This window comes from Eubalaena glacialis, chromosome 1, assembly GCF_028564815.1.
Source record: "Eubalaena glacialis isolate mEubGla1 chromosome 1, mEubGla1.1.hap2.+ XY, whole genome shotgun sequence".
Lineage (NCBI taxonomy): Eukaryota > Metazoa > Chordata > Mammalia > Artiodactyla > Balaenidae > Eubalaena > Eubalaena glacialis.
Genome location: NC_083716.1, coordinates 218,523,009 through 218,537,573, shown reverse-complemented (window position 1 = coordinate 218,537,573; position 14,565 = coordinate 218,523,009). Strand labels below are relative to the sequence as shown.

The following is a 14,565-nucleotide window of genomic DNA, read 5'->3' as shown; positions in this document are numbered from 1 at the left end:
ATTAAAAATCTTCCAACTAACAAAAGTCCAGGACCACATGGCTTCACAGGTGAATTCTATCAAACATTTAGAGAAGAGCTAACACCCATCCTTCTCAAACTCTTCCAAAAAATTGCAGAGGAAGGAACACTCCCAAACTCATTCTATGAGGCCACCATCACCCTGATACCAAAACCAGACAAAGATACTACAAAAAAAAGGAAATTACAGACCAATATCACTGATGAATATACATGCAAAAATCCTCAACAAAATACTAGCAAACAGAATCCAACAACACATTAAAAAGATCATACACCATGATCAAGTGGGATTTATCCCAGGGATGCAAGGATTCTTCAATATTCGCAAATCAATCAATATGATACAGCATATTAACAAATTGAAGAATAAAAACCATATGATCATCTCAATAGATGCAGAGAAAGCTTTTGGCAAAATTCAACACCCATTTATGACAAAAACTCTCCAGAAAGTGGGAACAGAGGGAACCTACCACAATATAATAAAGGCCACATATGACAAACCCACAGCAAACATCATTCTCAATGGTGAAAAACTGAACGCTTTTCCTCTAAGATCAGGAACAAGACAAGGATGTCCACGCTCGCCACTATTATTCAACATAGTTTTGGAAGTCCTAGCCACGGCAGTCAAAGAAAAAGAAATACAAGGAATACAAATTGGAAAAGAAGAAGTAAAACTGTCACTGTTTGCAGATAACATGATACTATATATAGAGAATCCTAAAGATGCCACCAGAAAACTACTAGAGCTAATTAATGAATGTGGTAAAGTTGCAGGATAGAAAATTAATGCAGAGAAATCTCTTGCATTCCTATACACTAATGATGAAAAATCTGAAAGAGAAATTAAGGAAACACTCCCATTTAGCATTGCAACAAAAGGAATAAAATACTTAGGAATAAACCTACCTAGGGAGACAAAAGACCTGTATGCAGAAAACTATAAGACACTAATGAAAGAAATTAAAGATGATACAAACAGATGGAGAGATATACCATGTTCTTGGATTGGAAGAATCAATATTGTGAAAATGACTATACTACCCAAAGCAATGTACAGATTCATTGCAATCCCTATCATATTACCAATGGCATTTTTTACGGAACTAGAACAAAAAAATCTTAAAATTTGTATGGACACACAAAAGACCCTGAATAGCCATAGCAGTCTTGAGGGAAAAAAACAGAGCTGGAGGAATCAGACTCCCTGACTTCAGACTATACTACAAAGCTACAGTAATCAAGACAATATGGTACTGGCACAAAAACAGAAACATAGATCAATGGAACAAGATAGAAAGCCCAGAGATAAACCCACACACCTATGGTCAACTAATCTATGACAAAGGAGGCAAGGATATACAATGGAGAAAAGACAGTCTCTTCAATAAGTGGTGCTGGGAAAACCGGACAGCTACATGTAAAAGAATGAAATTAGAACACTCCCTAACACCATACACAAAAATAAACTGAAAATGGATTAGAGACCTAAATGAAGACTGGACACTATTAAACTCTTAGAGGAAAACACAGGAAGAACACTCTTTGACATAAATCACAGCAAGATCTTTTTTGATCCACCTCCTAGAGTAATGGAAATAAGAACAAAAATAAACAAATGGGACCTAATGAAACTTAAAGGCTTTTGCGCAGCCAAGGAAACTACAAACAAGACGAAAAGACAACCCACAGAATGGGAGAAAATATTTGCAAACGAATCAACGGACAAAGGATTAATCTCCAAAATATATAAACAGCTCATGCAGCTCAATATTAAAACAACAAACAACCCAATCCACAAATGGGCAGAAGACCTAAACAGACATTTCTCCAAAGAAGACATATAGATGGCCAAGAAGCACATGAAAAGCTGCTCAACATCACTAATTATTAGAGAAATGCAAATCAAAACTACAATGAGGTATCACCTCACACCAGTTAGAATGGGCATCATAAGAAGGTCTACAAACAACAAATGCTGGAGAGGGTGTGGAGAAAAGGGAACCCTCTTGCACTGTTGGTGGGAATGTAAACTGATACAGCCACTATGGAGAACAGTATGGAGGTTCCTTAAAAAACTAAAAATAGAATTACCATATGATCCAGTAATCCCACTACTGGGCATATAGCTAGAGAAAACCATAATTCAAAAAGACACATGCACCCCAATGTTCATTGCAGCACTATTTACAATAGTCAGGTCATGGAAGCAACCTAAATGCCCATCGACAGATGAATGGATAAAGAAGATGTGGTACAAATATACAATGGAATATTACTCAGGCATAAAAAGGAATGAAATTGGGTCATTTGTAGAGACATGGATGGATCTAGAGACTGTCATACAGAGTGAAGTAAGTCAGAAAGAGAAAAACAAATATCGTATATTAACGCATATATGTGGAACCTAGAAAAATGGTACAGATGAACCGGTTTTCAGGACAGAAATAGAGACACAGATGTAGAGAACAGACGTATGGACACCAAAAGGGAAAAGTGGGCTGGGGGGGATGAATTGGGAGACTGGAATTGACATATATACACTAATATGTATAAAATGGATAACTAATAAGAACCTGCTGTATAAAAAAATTAAATTAAATTTAAAGAAAATTCAAACATTAATCTGTTTCTGTATACTTCTTCCAAACAATAAAATTCTCTTTGAATTTAAAAAAAAACAAAAAAAACAAAAAAAAACAAAATTACCGTCATCATGGAGCTTATGGGTGGAGTTAGAAAGGAAACAAAATGCGCAATAGAATTATACAATAGAAAATATTAGGTATTTACCAAATGAGCTGAAAACTTGTGTCTACACAAAAACATGTACACAAGTGTTTATAACAGCTTTATTCATAAACTGCCAAACAGCATCCTTACATTCTTGATGTCTTCAAAAGGTGAATGGATAAACTGTGGTACATCCACACACAAGGAAATATTATTCAGCAATAAGAGGTAATAAGCTAACAAAAGACACAGGATGAAACTTAAATGCATATTGCTAAGTTAAAGAAGTCAGTCTGAAAAGGCTATATACTGTATGTTTCCAACTATATGATACTGGAACACAGCAAAAGTATAGAGACAGTGAAAAGATCAGTGGTTGCTAGGGGTTAGGGGGGTGGAAGGGGAGGAGTTTTTAGGGTGGTAAAACTATTATGTAGGAAAATATCACGGTGAATACATTATACGTTTGCCCAAACCTGTAGAATGTACAACATATTCTGAATCTAAACTATGGATCTTAGTTAATAATGAACCAATATTGATTCATTAATTGTAACAAATGTACCACACTAATGCAAAGTTGTTAACAGGGGAAACTGGGGGAAGGGGGACATATGAGAATTCTTTGTACTTCTGGGAAATTTTTCTGTAAATCTAAAACTGCTCTTTTTAGGGGACTTCCCTGGTGGTCCAGTGGTTAAGCCTCTGCACTGCCACTGCAGGGGCACGGGTTCGATCCCTGGTTGGAGAACCAAGATGCCACATGCCGTGCGGTGTGGCCAAAAAAAAAAAAATTAATTTAAAAAAACCAAACAAACCTGCTCTTTTTAATAAAACTACTTGGAAATAAAGTTCCCTCAAGCAAAAAAAAAAATTACTGTTCTCATGGAGCTTATGCGAGAGGCATAGAAGAAACAAAATAGGCAATAAACAGTAAACAAGAAAAGTAAAATATCCTATAGGACATACAACATGCAAAAATTAAATCAGACATCTTTTATAAAACTCCCCCATCTCCCTTTTTTTAATAGTTTAGACTAATTGTGGTAAGTGGGAGAAAACTTGGCTTCTGAAACATTTCAGTTAGCTAGAATAACCCCTTCAAATTATCAAATTTCCAAAGACACTAACAACTCTTTAGACACAAGAGAAAGTGCTACAGAGAAATGTTTAACGTTGTTTAATCTATTAAACAGTTGAAACAAAACAGAACTCTTCTCTTGTTTCCAATCACAAGAAAACAAGTCATTAACATCACTCTCACGCACAAACACACACACACACACACACACACACACACACACGCAACTCTAGGGTTGAGTATACGGGCTTGGGCAGTATCAGAAAAGATTCAAAATATATGTGAGGCAAAGTAGTAATAGAACTTACCGACTGTCAAGAGCAAAGAAAAGCGTATTTTAAATGCTCCTTAAACTTCCTGCACTGCTTCTCTCTCCTCCCCTCTCTCCGCTGGTAACAGGGAGTAAACAGCACCAATCTACCAACGTGCGCTCTGAGCTTGCCTTCTCAGTGCCTGAAGGAAGCTGTCCGTGCTCTCACCCAGGGCAGTCCCGCACCAGCTTCAACCCTCCGAAGCCTTCACACCTACAGCTCTCTCCTCTGCCCGCTGGACCCACTCTTCCCTTCTACCAGGGAGTAGGACGTGCTTGCTCATTAAATAGTCCACCTTAACAACAAAACAGAACCAAAAACTGTAAAACCCCTCTCATAACTCTACAAATCCTTAAGCCCTGACTAATTCCTCTGTCAAAGAATTATCTTTATCATTCTTCTTTCCTAACCTCACATTCCTATTTTGGTCCATTTTAACTGGGCTTCCAGATCCATCATTCCAAGGAAACTGTGTGTTTGTAACATTCCCAAATCAAATAGCCACTGCTCTCAGCAGCATTCCGACTGGTTGAAACTCTACAGGTTCTCCTCTGATGGTTCTCCACTGCCACGTCAAGGTTTGGTCCTGACCGTCTTCTCCAAAATTCAGCCATCCCATCTTGTCCTACATCTTCAAAACCATCTACACACCAGACATTCGAATCTGTATCTTCAACTTGACTTCCCTCCAGAACCCTGGATTATCTCAATACTTTTTGTTCACAAGTCCCACTGACAGCTCAAACTTCAGGCAACTATAAGAGGTTCTATGTAATTTACTTTATCTTCTAAAATGTGAATCACATCTGATACAATAGAGAGAAAGACACACACATCCAGACACGGCAAACGGTGCCACGTAACGCTCAGCTTTTACCTGTGATTGGGAGCTTGGGCTTCAGGGTATATAACTGGGCAGGAGTTTGATGAGGGTTCATTCCATACCTCAAGGGCATCTGAGATATTCCTTTACTATATTCTTTCCTGAAGTAATCTGAAATTGCTTCATCATATTGTGCTGTATGAGTGAAAGCCTAGAATAAGAGTTAAGATTTGTGAAAATACCCACAGTATTTCTAAAAGTGAGGTAAAAATGGTTATAAGTAGTATACATCAAACTACAACCCACAGCCCACACACATGCCTGTGCAGGAAAGACACCAAATAATAATAAATAGCACAAAGAATTATTCCCTTTCCATTTCTCTTTCAATCTTTTGACAGACTACCTCTCTGATAGTTGGTCTCTGCATTTACAACAAAAAGATAGCAGCTCCAAGCAGAACCCTGGAGGGTGATGTAGTCTGGTGAGAACTGAGTACTGTTGGTTTTGCAAACACTGCACTAGATAAAAGCGTGTCCGCACCTTCAAGGCTAACTGGCGTCTTGTCTCCAAAGATGTGTCTTTGCTGTCGGAGCCCTGCATCTCTGAGGACACAGCCGCATAGTCCTCTGGTTCACACACTACTGTCACTCGAGTGTGGTTTTTGGCTGCCGCTCTCAGCAGGGTTACTCCCCCTTTGAAGAACAAAAGACGATTTGCATTTTCGTATCAGTTTCACCTCTTTCAAATCAAGTCACTGTACGCATACTTAGTTCTACTATAATTCTTGCCTTAAAAATAAGAGAAAAGGGCTTCCCTGGTGGCGCAGTGGTTGAGAATCTGCCTGCCAATGCAGGGGACACGGGTTCGAGCCCTGGTCTGGGAAGATCCCACATGCCGCGGAGCGACTAGGCCCGTGAGCCACAATTGCTGAGCCTGCGCGTCTGGAGCCTGTGCTCCACAACAAGGGAGGCCGCGATAGTGAGAGGCCCGCGCACCGCGATGAAGAGTGGCCCCCACTTGCCACAACTAGACAAAGCCCTCGCACAGAAACGAAGACCCAACACAGCCAAAAATAAATAAATAAATTAAAAAAAAAAAAAAAGAAAGAGAAAAATAAGCCAGATGAATCTCTACACAGAGAAAGAGCTCAGAAAATATCGATGAATCAGTCATCCCAGAACACTATCTGGGGGCAGCGACTATTTGCTAGGCCCTCAATAGGGAACATCCAAGAGTCATCTTGTTTACAGTGTAAAGAAGTGTCTCCTCCAGCAGTCTTCAAATATGGTTTTTCTGACTTACCAATATCGATTTGCTCAACAGCCACTTCAACAGTTACAGCCGGAGAAGCCACTGTCTTTGCAAAGGGATACAGATTACAAACGACAACTCTAAAAACAAAGAGGAATTCAGCTGTCACTAAAAACTCAAACTTCCGTGGTTTACACACCTCAGTCAGTAGCTGTTAACATGACCAAACCCCTTAAGACCTAAAATATCAACTGTGAGCCTGACGTTTTAAAGTTCTAAAGTTACTTTGAAACGTCAGGACCTCCCACATTTGCAAGAGCATAGGTATACAGAAGGGGCTGTAGTCAGCAAATGCTCTCAATACACATTATTCCCTCCAAATCATATTGCAATGTTGCTGCTTGGGTAACCTTAGCTACCCACTGTCCTGTCACGCCATCAAAATTAAAAAAAAAATTTTAACTGAAATAAAATACAAGGCTACCGATAATATCCTGAATTTGGAATGTGATCACCATTATCTACGACATTGGATTTTACACTCTATTTCCAGTGGATTGTGTAAAATGATGAAAAATGATAGGTCATTCTAAAGGGGAAATATTTGTTTCGTCTTCAGAAAGGTCCTACACAATAATGGTAAAAGGACAAAAGAGTAATTTAAAGGACAGACCTGATCTAAAATTCACCACCAGTGAAACAGAGATCCAACCCTAGGGCTGCAATGTGAGGAGATACGTGGGCAGGTTGCCCAGTGAAATAAGCACAACTGGTAAAAACTAACAAAAAAAGAAAAACAGAAGGGGGGGTGGTGGGCAACACTTCCCAATGGCTGATACTAAAACCAGACAAAATGTCGCAAAAAAAAAACCCAGAACAGTATCTTATGAATACGGACCAAAAAGTCCTTAACATACTACCAAATTGAATCCAGTAAAATATAAAAAGATGTACACACCACAGCAAAGTATAGTTTATCCCAGGACTATAAGGTTGATTTAATATCTAAAAGTCAATTATTATAATAGCTATGTCAATAAAATAAAGGACAAAAACCACCTGATTATCTCAATAGATGCACGGAAAGCATCTGATAAAACTGAACTCATTCATGATGGAAACACTCAAAAATTAAGAATAGAACTTGCTCAACACAATAAAGGATATTTAAAAAAAAAACAACCCACAGCTAACATCATACTTCAAGGTGAAAGACTGAAAGCTCTCCCCTAAGATCAGGAACAAGACAAGGATGTCCACTGTCACCACTTCTACTCAACCCTGTACTGGAGGTTCTAGCCTGGTCAATTAGCAAAGAAAATGAAATAAAAGGCACCAAGATTGGAAAAAAGTGATGCTATCTCTATTAGCAGGTGACATGATCTTGTACATAGAAAATCCTAAGGAATTCACACAGAAAAATCATTAGCACTAATCAGTAAATGAGTTCAGCAGGGTTGCAGGATATAATCAATTGAACTTACACACATTAGCGAGAAACAATCCAAAAGTAAAATTAAGAAAACAGTTCTACTTACAATAGCATCAAAAACAAAAACAGACAAATTTAAGAATAAATTTAACAAAAGAATATGACTTGTATCTTAAAAAGTACAAAACAATGTTGAAAGAAATTTTTAAAAATCTTTAAAAAGAGATCCCATGTTTATGGACTGGAAGACTTAATACTGTTAGGATGGCAATATTCCCCAAATTGATCTACAGATTCAAGATAATCCCTACAAAAATTCCAACGCCCCTTTTTGCAGAAATGGGCAAGCTGACCCTAAAATTCATATGGAAATGCAAGGGACCCTGAATACCCAAAACAATCTTGAAAAAGAAGAACAAAGCTGAAAGACTCACACTTATCACTTTCACAATTTACCGCAAAGATAATGGCGTGGTGCTGGCATAAAGGAGGTATAGATCAAGTGTACCAAGATCATTCAATGGGGAAAGAATGGTCTCTCCCACAAATGATGCTGAGACAACTGGATAGCCACATACTAAATAAAGCTGGACCCCTACCTCACACCCACATATAAAAAAAGTAGCTTAAAAGGAATCAAAGACCTAAGCATAAAAGCTAAAACTAAAGAACTCTTAAAAGAAAACACAGGCATAAATCTTCATTATTTTGAATTATGAAATGCTTTCTTAGAAATAACACCAAAGGCACAGGCAACAAAAGAAAAAATATAGGTAAGTTGGATATTACCAAAATTTAAAACTTTTATGATGGTCAAAGGATACCATTAAGAAAGTGAAAACAAGCCACAGAACGGGATAAAATGAATTCTTACAACTCAATAATAAAAAATAAGTAACTCAATTAAAATGGGCATCTGAACAGACGTTTCTCCAAAGGTACACAAATGGCTTATGCTCATGAAAAGATGCTCAACCTCATTAGGAAATGCAAATCATAATCACAATGAGATACCACATCACAGGATGGTTAGAATCAAAAAAATCAATAATAAATGTTGCTGAGTATGTAGAAGTGAGAACTTTTGTACACTGCCGGTGGGAATGTAAACTGACGAAGCACTTTGGAAAATAGTCTGGCAGCTCCTCAAAAGTTTAAACAGTTACCAGATGACCAAGAAATTCCATTCCCAGGTATATACCCAAGAGAAATGAAAATATATGTCCACATAAAAATTTGTACATGAATGTCCATAGCTGCATTATTCATAACATCCAAAAGTGCAAACAATCCAAATATCCATCAACTGATGAACTGATAAATGGGAGTATATCCATACAATAAATTACTTTTCAGCAATAAAAAAGTGAATTGATATATGCTATAACATGGATGAACCTTGAAAACATGCTAAGAAGCTAGTCACAGAGGACCATATATTATACAATTACACTGATATGCAATGTTCGTGTAAATCCATAGAGACAGAAGATAGACTGGTGGTTGCCTAGGTTGTTGGGGGAAATGAAGAATGAAAGTTAATGGGTAGAGTTTTTTGGGGGGAGGGTCAGGGTGGGAGGTGGGGTGATGAATATATTCTAACGTTAACTGTGGTAATAATTCTACAACTCTAAATATACTAAATTACTAAACTACTGAATTATCTACTTTAAATTGGGGAATTGTATGGTACATGAATTAAGCTGAATAAAGCTGTTATACATATGTATTAAAAAGAAACAGCGAATATCATTATGCAAATAACTAAGTTACTTATATGTACGACAATTTAGATCACAACTTCCTAAAAAAGCAAAGGTTGTTTAAGCATAATTATGTATTTTAGTAATATAAATTTGGCAAAATCAAAATGTTTACCCACATACAACGTCACAAAGGTCCTCAATAAATGTTTACAGTAAGTGATCAGGAAACTAAACCTAATGCTAACCTTGATCTTTAAAAAGAGACACCAGATTTGGCTTCTTTGTCTTTGATCCCTAATGTATTAAAAGTTCAACTTTGAATTTTTACCTTATAAGACTGAAATCAAGTCTGGCCATGTCAGCACTATCTTCTGGGATATTACGAGCCAAGATGCCTAATTTAACAAAGTTAGAGTATTAGGTTCAAAAAACAAGTCAGAATAAGGTACTTCTTTCCAACATGATCCCATCAATCAAGTTAAAGCCCCTAGCATTGCCTAATTAAGAATACCAGACAGTACAAAACTCAGATTAGTGGGTATACTTAAAAATTGTTTGCATCACTTCCTGATTCCCTTTTTCTTGAGCAACAAAACATAAAAGGAATTTTCATATAACTGTTGTCAGTTCCATCACTCCATGTACTCCCATAAATAGTGAAGCATTTTGAAAGAACTCCTTTGAAAGTCAGTTACACTGTGATGCTTTATTCTAAGTTTGGAATCATCATAAAAGTTTTTTCACACTCTAAAATCTAAGTATTTTCATTAACTCCAGCAGGAAATATCACACTCTAACTTATTTATCAGGCCAGGACTAATAGCAAGCAGAGGAATCCATCAAGTAATAAAGCAAACCAGATTTTAAACAGGTTCTCATGTGTTATGAACTTTAGCAGCACATGTGACAAAATCAGTATAACCTCACAGATAATTTTTTTTGAGCTATGACCTGCCTTTTTCCTTATTCCTTTGTTTATTCTACAAAGTAACTGAAAACCACTGATTGTTTTAAATTGAAGGTATCAACCACTTACCAGCATGGACTGCAGGATGCAAGGTTTTCACACGCCCCCCTAACATTTCAGGAAATCCAGTTACCTCAGAGACATCTCTGAAAACAGATAAACAGAATATTGCCAGTGCTTCTGCTGAGTTGTCATTTTACATTTTACACCATTCCAAAGCATCTTCCAACATTTTTTCAGAGCCTGGATTTTCAGAATTCAGAAAATGAATCATAAGCCATACTAATGAAATATTAAGAAATAAATTCAACTCACAAGTAATTTGGCAATATACAACCAAGTATTAATATTCTTATCTCAGAAACAGACTAAAGAGAAAGCAAGGATTTACTTTTACGATTAAACAAGCATAAAGACAGCAATGTAAATGAGTGGGGCAATAAAGATTGTTTAGTAAAGTGGTGTTGGTATTAGAATAACTGGTTAACACTATGCAAATACAAATTCCGAATCAAAAGTTTGAGCACTTTAATAAAAGAAAAGTACCAAAATTAAGTATGTGAGGAATGCTTTCAAAACATTGAACAAAGGACTGATCTATGTAAATTTAAAAACTTTTTACTCAAGACATGAAAAGAAAAAGTAAGCTGGAAAAAGATAATCACAAAACATGACAAAGGGACACATAAAAGACAGCATTTAAATATTGATCCATATCACCAAACTGACCTGAACCCTCTCTGCCAGAATTTACAAGCAAATTTTTGAAAACCCACAATATGTGAAAAAAGCAAGAAGCAAGACCATCTATGTTCTGTATGAGCTATGAAATAAAAAAATATGCTTATAAAAACACTGGAAGGAAACACATCAACATGTTGAACATGGTTACCAGAGATGCTAAGGGAAGAGAGACCGAATCTTAAGAGCTGAATTTTAATGATGTCAACAGTTTCACTAAAGAGCCAGTCAAAACAGATCATATGCATCCTGCAAATCACAACTTCCTTCTTGCCCAACAGACAGTCCACCTAAATTAATCTGTTGTGGCTGAGGAGGGCTCTGAAATGAGGACTCTGGGGGTCCCAACTCCTTACTCTGTAAATATGAACAGAAGTTACTAAATTTCTCTGGGCCTCATCTTCCTCTTCCACAAAGGTGGTTAAGTAGTTTACCAATCTCACAGCCTGGCTGCGAGGACTAAATAACGTTATTTTACTCAGTGCTTGGAATACATTACTTTCTGGTCAACGTCATCACACTAGGTTCTGATTGGACTTAACTTAGAAAGCAAGTTGTGCCTTACCTGACTGCCAGACCAGCATCTCTGAGAGCTTTTGCAGTCCCTCCAGAAGCGATCAGATGCAAACCCACAGAAGCTAGGTTCCTGGCAAATTCCACAAGGCCGGTTTTGTCAGAGACACTAAATAAGGCTGAAACAGAAAACATTTCTCATCACTCGCTGTACATTATATTCCTCAAGGCCGGGGAGGGGGGGTGGGCAGTCGGGAATCTCAAGGCCCTCACTACCCAGACCTTGACCCGGGGCCGGGTCTGCCGCCAGCGAACCGCACTACCGCGGGCCGGGGCCTAGCAGACCGCAGCGCAGCCTCCCACCCTGCCTGGCCCCCGCAGCTCCCGCCCGGCCGCCGCCATTGCCGGGGTGAGGGCGCCGCGGGGCACGGATGCCGATGGCGCGGCACCTCCAGGGCGCCAAGGGGCTCACCGAGCTGGCCGGGTGCCATGGCTGCAGGCGGCGAGACCCCCGGGAGCGCGGGGCACAAAAGCGGAGACGCCACGTGCGGAGGGGAGGGGCGGTGCGGCCAGAATTTATGCCGGAAGGAAGCGGGGCGGACCCGGTGGGCACCTGATCCGTCACGTGACCCAACCCTCCCCTTGTTCAATTTCAGACGCGGAATTGGAGCCTCGGGGCTGTAAGGGAATGCGGGGTGGGGTGCGGTGCAGCTGGCTTCCTAAATCCAGAACTGGAAGGGATCACCGCCTACAGTCTCACACTCCGAGAGTTGATTTGTCCCTGCCCTCAAAATGTGGTCGCCCCAAGCCTCAGGAGCTAACTCCTGTTGCCCAGGGCAGCCTGTCCCGGAGGCTGATCAAAGTGTCAGAAGTCCTGACGGAGGAATCAAGAAAAACACAAGGAAAAGTTCTTAGAGCAGCAAAGCTAGAAAGCATCTTGGCAATCATCTGCCTTCCTCCCGTTTCAATATATTAAAAAAAGTAAAACGAAGGCCTAAAGATTAAGTGACTCCACAGTTCCCAGAGGCAAAATGAAGTGAAATTGACATTCATTTGCGTTTTGGATTCCACATTATACAATAGCCTGAAATCTGCTTATGAAAGGTGGTGTCTTCTGGCAAATCGGTAAATATTTAACTCAAGCCTGGATGAGAGGAATGATAATGGTTGGGGTGGGGGCGAGGGGAATGCCATTTTTTATTTTGGCTGCGCCTTGAGGCTTGAGGGATCTTAGTTCCCCAAAAGGGATTGAACTCGGCTTCCCGCAGTGAAAGCACCGAGTCCTAACCGCTGGACCGCCAGGGAATTCCTGGGGATGCTTTTCTTAATCCATGAAAAATAGGGAAAGCAAAACTGAACACATTCATTTCTTTTAGAAAATAACATCTTTGCCACAAAATATACACATGTTGCTGTCTAAAGAAATCTTTTTAAAAATGTTCCTTGTTAGAATTATATTACAAAATAATAGTGCTGCCTATCTTTTATACTCTGTCTTGGGCTCACAGCTGCAGAAAAAAAAAAAAGTCTTCTCTTACCCACATGCTATTTATTTCTGTTTTTCCTCTTCCCCGATTCTTCCAGTCTCTTCTTTACTCGCCAAAGTGAATACCTATTGGCTAGAATCAAGGGCTGTATTTTATAACCTATGAATATGTGAACACTTTGCTCTGAATATTTCTCACATTTCTAAGAGAAATATATTAAGATTATAATGGTGTCTTCAGAGTGTGTTTGCCAACTTTGAATTTAAAAAGACAAAGTTCATAGCTCGTAATAGAGGAAATTTCCCTGGCCAGTCACTGTAGGTTTTTATAGGATACGAAAAGCAGAAAATAATGCAGAGATTTAGTGATAAGAGGAAAATAAACAGCACTTAGGCACTGGGCATTTTTCCTGCATGTGAATTTCAAATATTCAATGTAATAAATATTTATTGAGCCCTGTCTGCCTGAATGGCAGAAATACAGTGTCAGAAAGACAAAGATGAATATCAACTAATCACTGTTCTCAAGGAGCTCATGATGGAATGTAAGTGTAGCAACATAGGTACAACTAGAAAATACTAATAGAAAGAGAAAACATGGGATTAAACTGATTTTTGTAGAGGACCTTTGGAATGCTGCTATATATACTAAAAAAGAATGAACTGTGGGTTCCAGACCAAGACACAACTCTCTTTTAATGATGTTTGCTAAGATTAGTTCTAACTAATCCTGCCATAGTATTAAAGTTCAGACTTGATAACTATCTCATATGTTAATAGCAAGAGGAGTAAATGAATTTTTTACTAGCTTTGTGATCCTGACCACATCACTACATCTTTGAGGACCTTAGTTGCCTTGTGTGTAATAAGGGCATAATATTTGTTATGTAGGCTTCAGATTGTAAGATGCAAATTAATTTATTGAAAGTACAAACTATAAAGTGACTTATAAGGGGAACAAAGAAGCATATTTCCTTCTTGGTTCATTCCCTTGATATAGTTGACTAAGTGTGTATCTCTCTGGACTTCATAGTATGCCCTCCTTAAAAATGCTAGTCACAAGCAAGCTAGTGTGTCAGAAATGAAACGAGAGATATTTTCATAAAGATGTGGACTCACCTTCTAAGGGTCTATCACTAGCATTCCTGTTCCAGACAGACAGAAAAGAACATGCGTGCACTATAATGATTATATTTTCATTTCTTCTCTTCTTACTTCACACCCCTCCCAAAGGAAGCTTAAAGAACCTGAAATCATCTTTATATATCTAAAAACATTTGATATGTTTATAAGTAATTTCAATTTCTCAAGTGTGCTATTATCTGTTTTTCTTCTATGTTGTTTATTCTTTGTGTAAACTTATCATTTCCTCCAAAAAGCCTCCATTCTACTCCCAAATCTGTGAACTCCTACTAGACTCTAAGGACTAGTAAAGCTGCTCATTTTGGGCCAACTTGCTCTAAGGGTTTACCACTCACATGGATATAGTCTA

At 38.5% G+C, this 14,565-nt stretch overlaps 1 protein-coding gene across 1 annotated transcript in view; it reads right to left on the bottom strand.

Moving 5' to 3' along the window:
* ATIC (5-aminoimidazole-4-carboxamide ribonucleotide formyltransferase/IMP cyclohydrolase) overlaps positions 1–12,187 on the bottom strand; it is a 38,024-nt gene extending 25,837 nt beyond the window's left edge. Inside the window, exons 1-7 of the mRNA XM_061204772.1 lie at positions 12,060–12,187; positions 11,640–11,766; positions 10,403–10,479; positions 9,695–9,761; positions 6,280–6,368; positions 5,518–5,669; positions 5,029–5,185 (exon numbers count right to left, since the gene is read on the bottom strand). Coding sequence (XP_061060755.1) covers positions 5,029–5,185; positions 5,518–5,669; positions 6,280–6,368; positions 9,695–9,761; positions 10,403–10,479; positions 11,640–11,766; positions 12,060–12,078 — 688 coding nt within the window. The 5' untranslated portion in view covers positions 12,079–12,187. The remainder of the gene's footprint in view (positions 1–5,028; positions 5,186–5,517; positions 5,670–6,279; positions 6,369–9,694; positions 9,762–10,402; positions 10,480–11,639; positions 11,767–12,059) is intronic.
* Between the last annotated feature and the right edge of the window lie 2,378 nt (positions 12,188–14,565).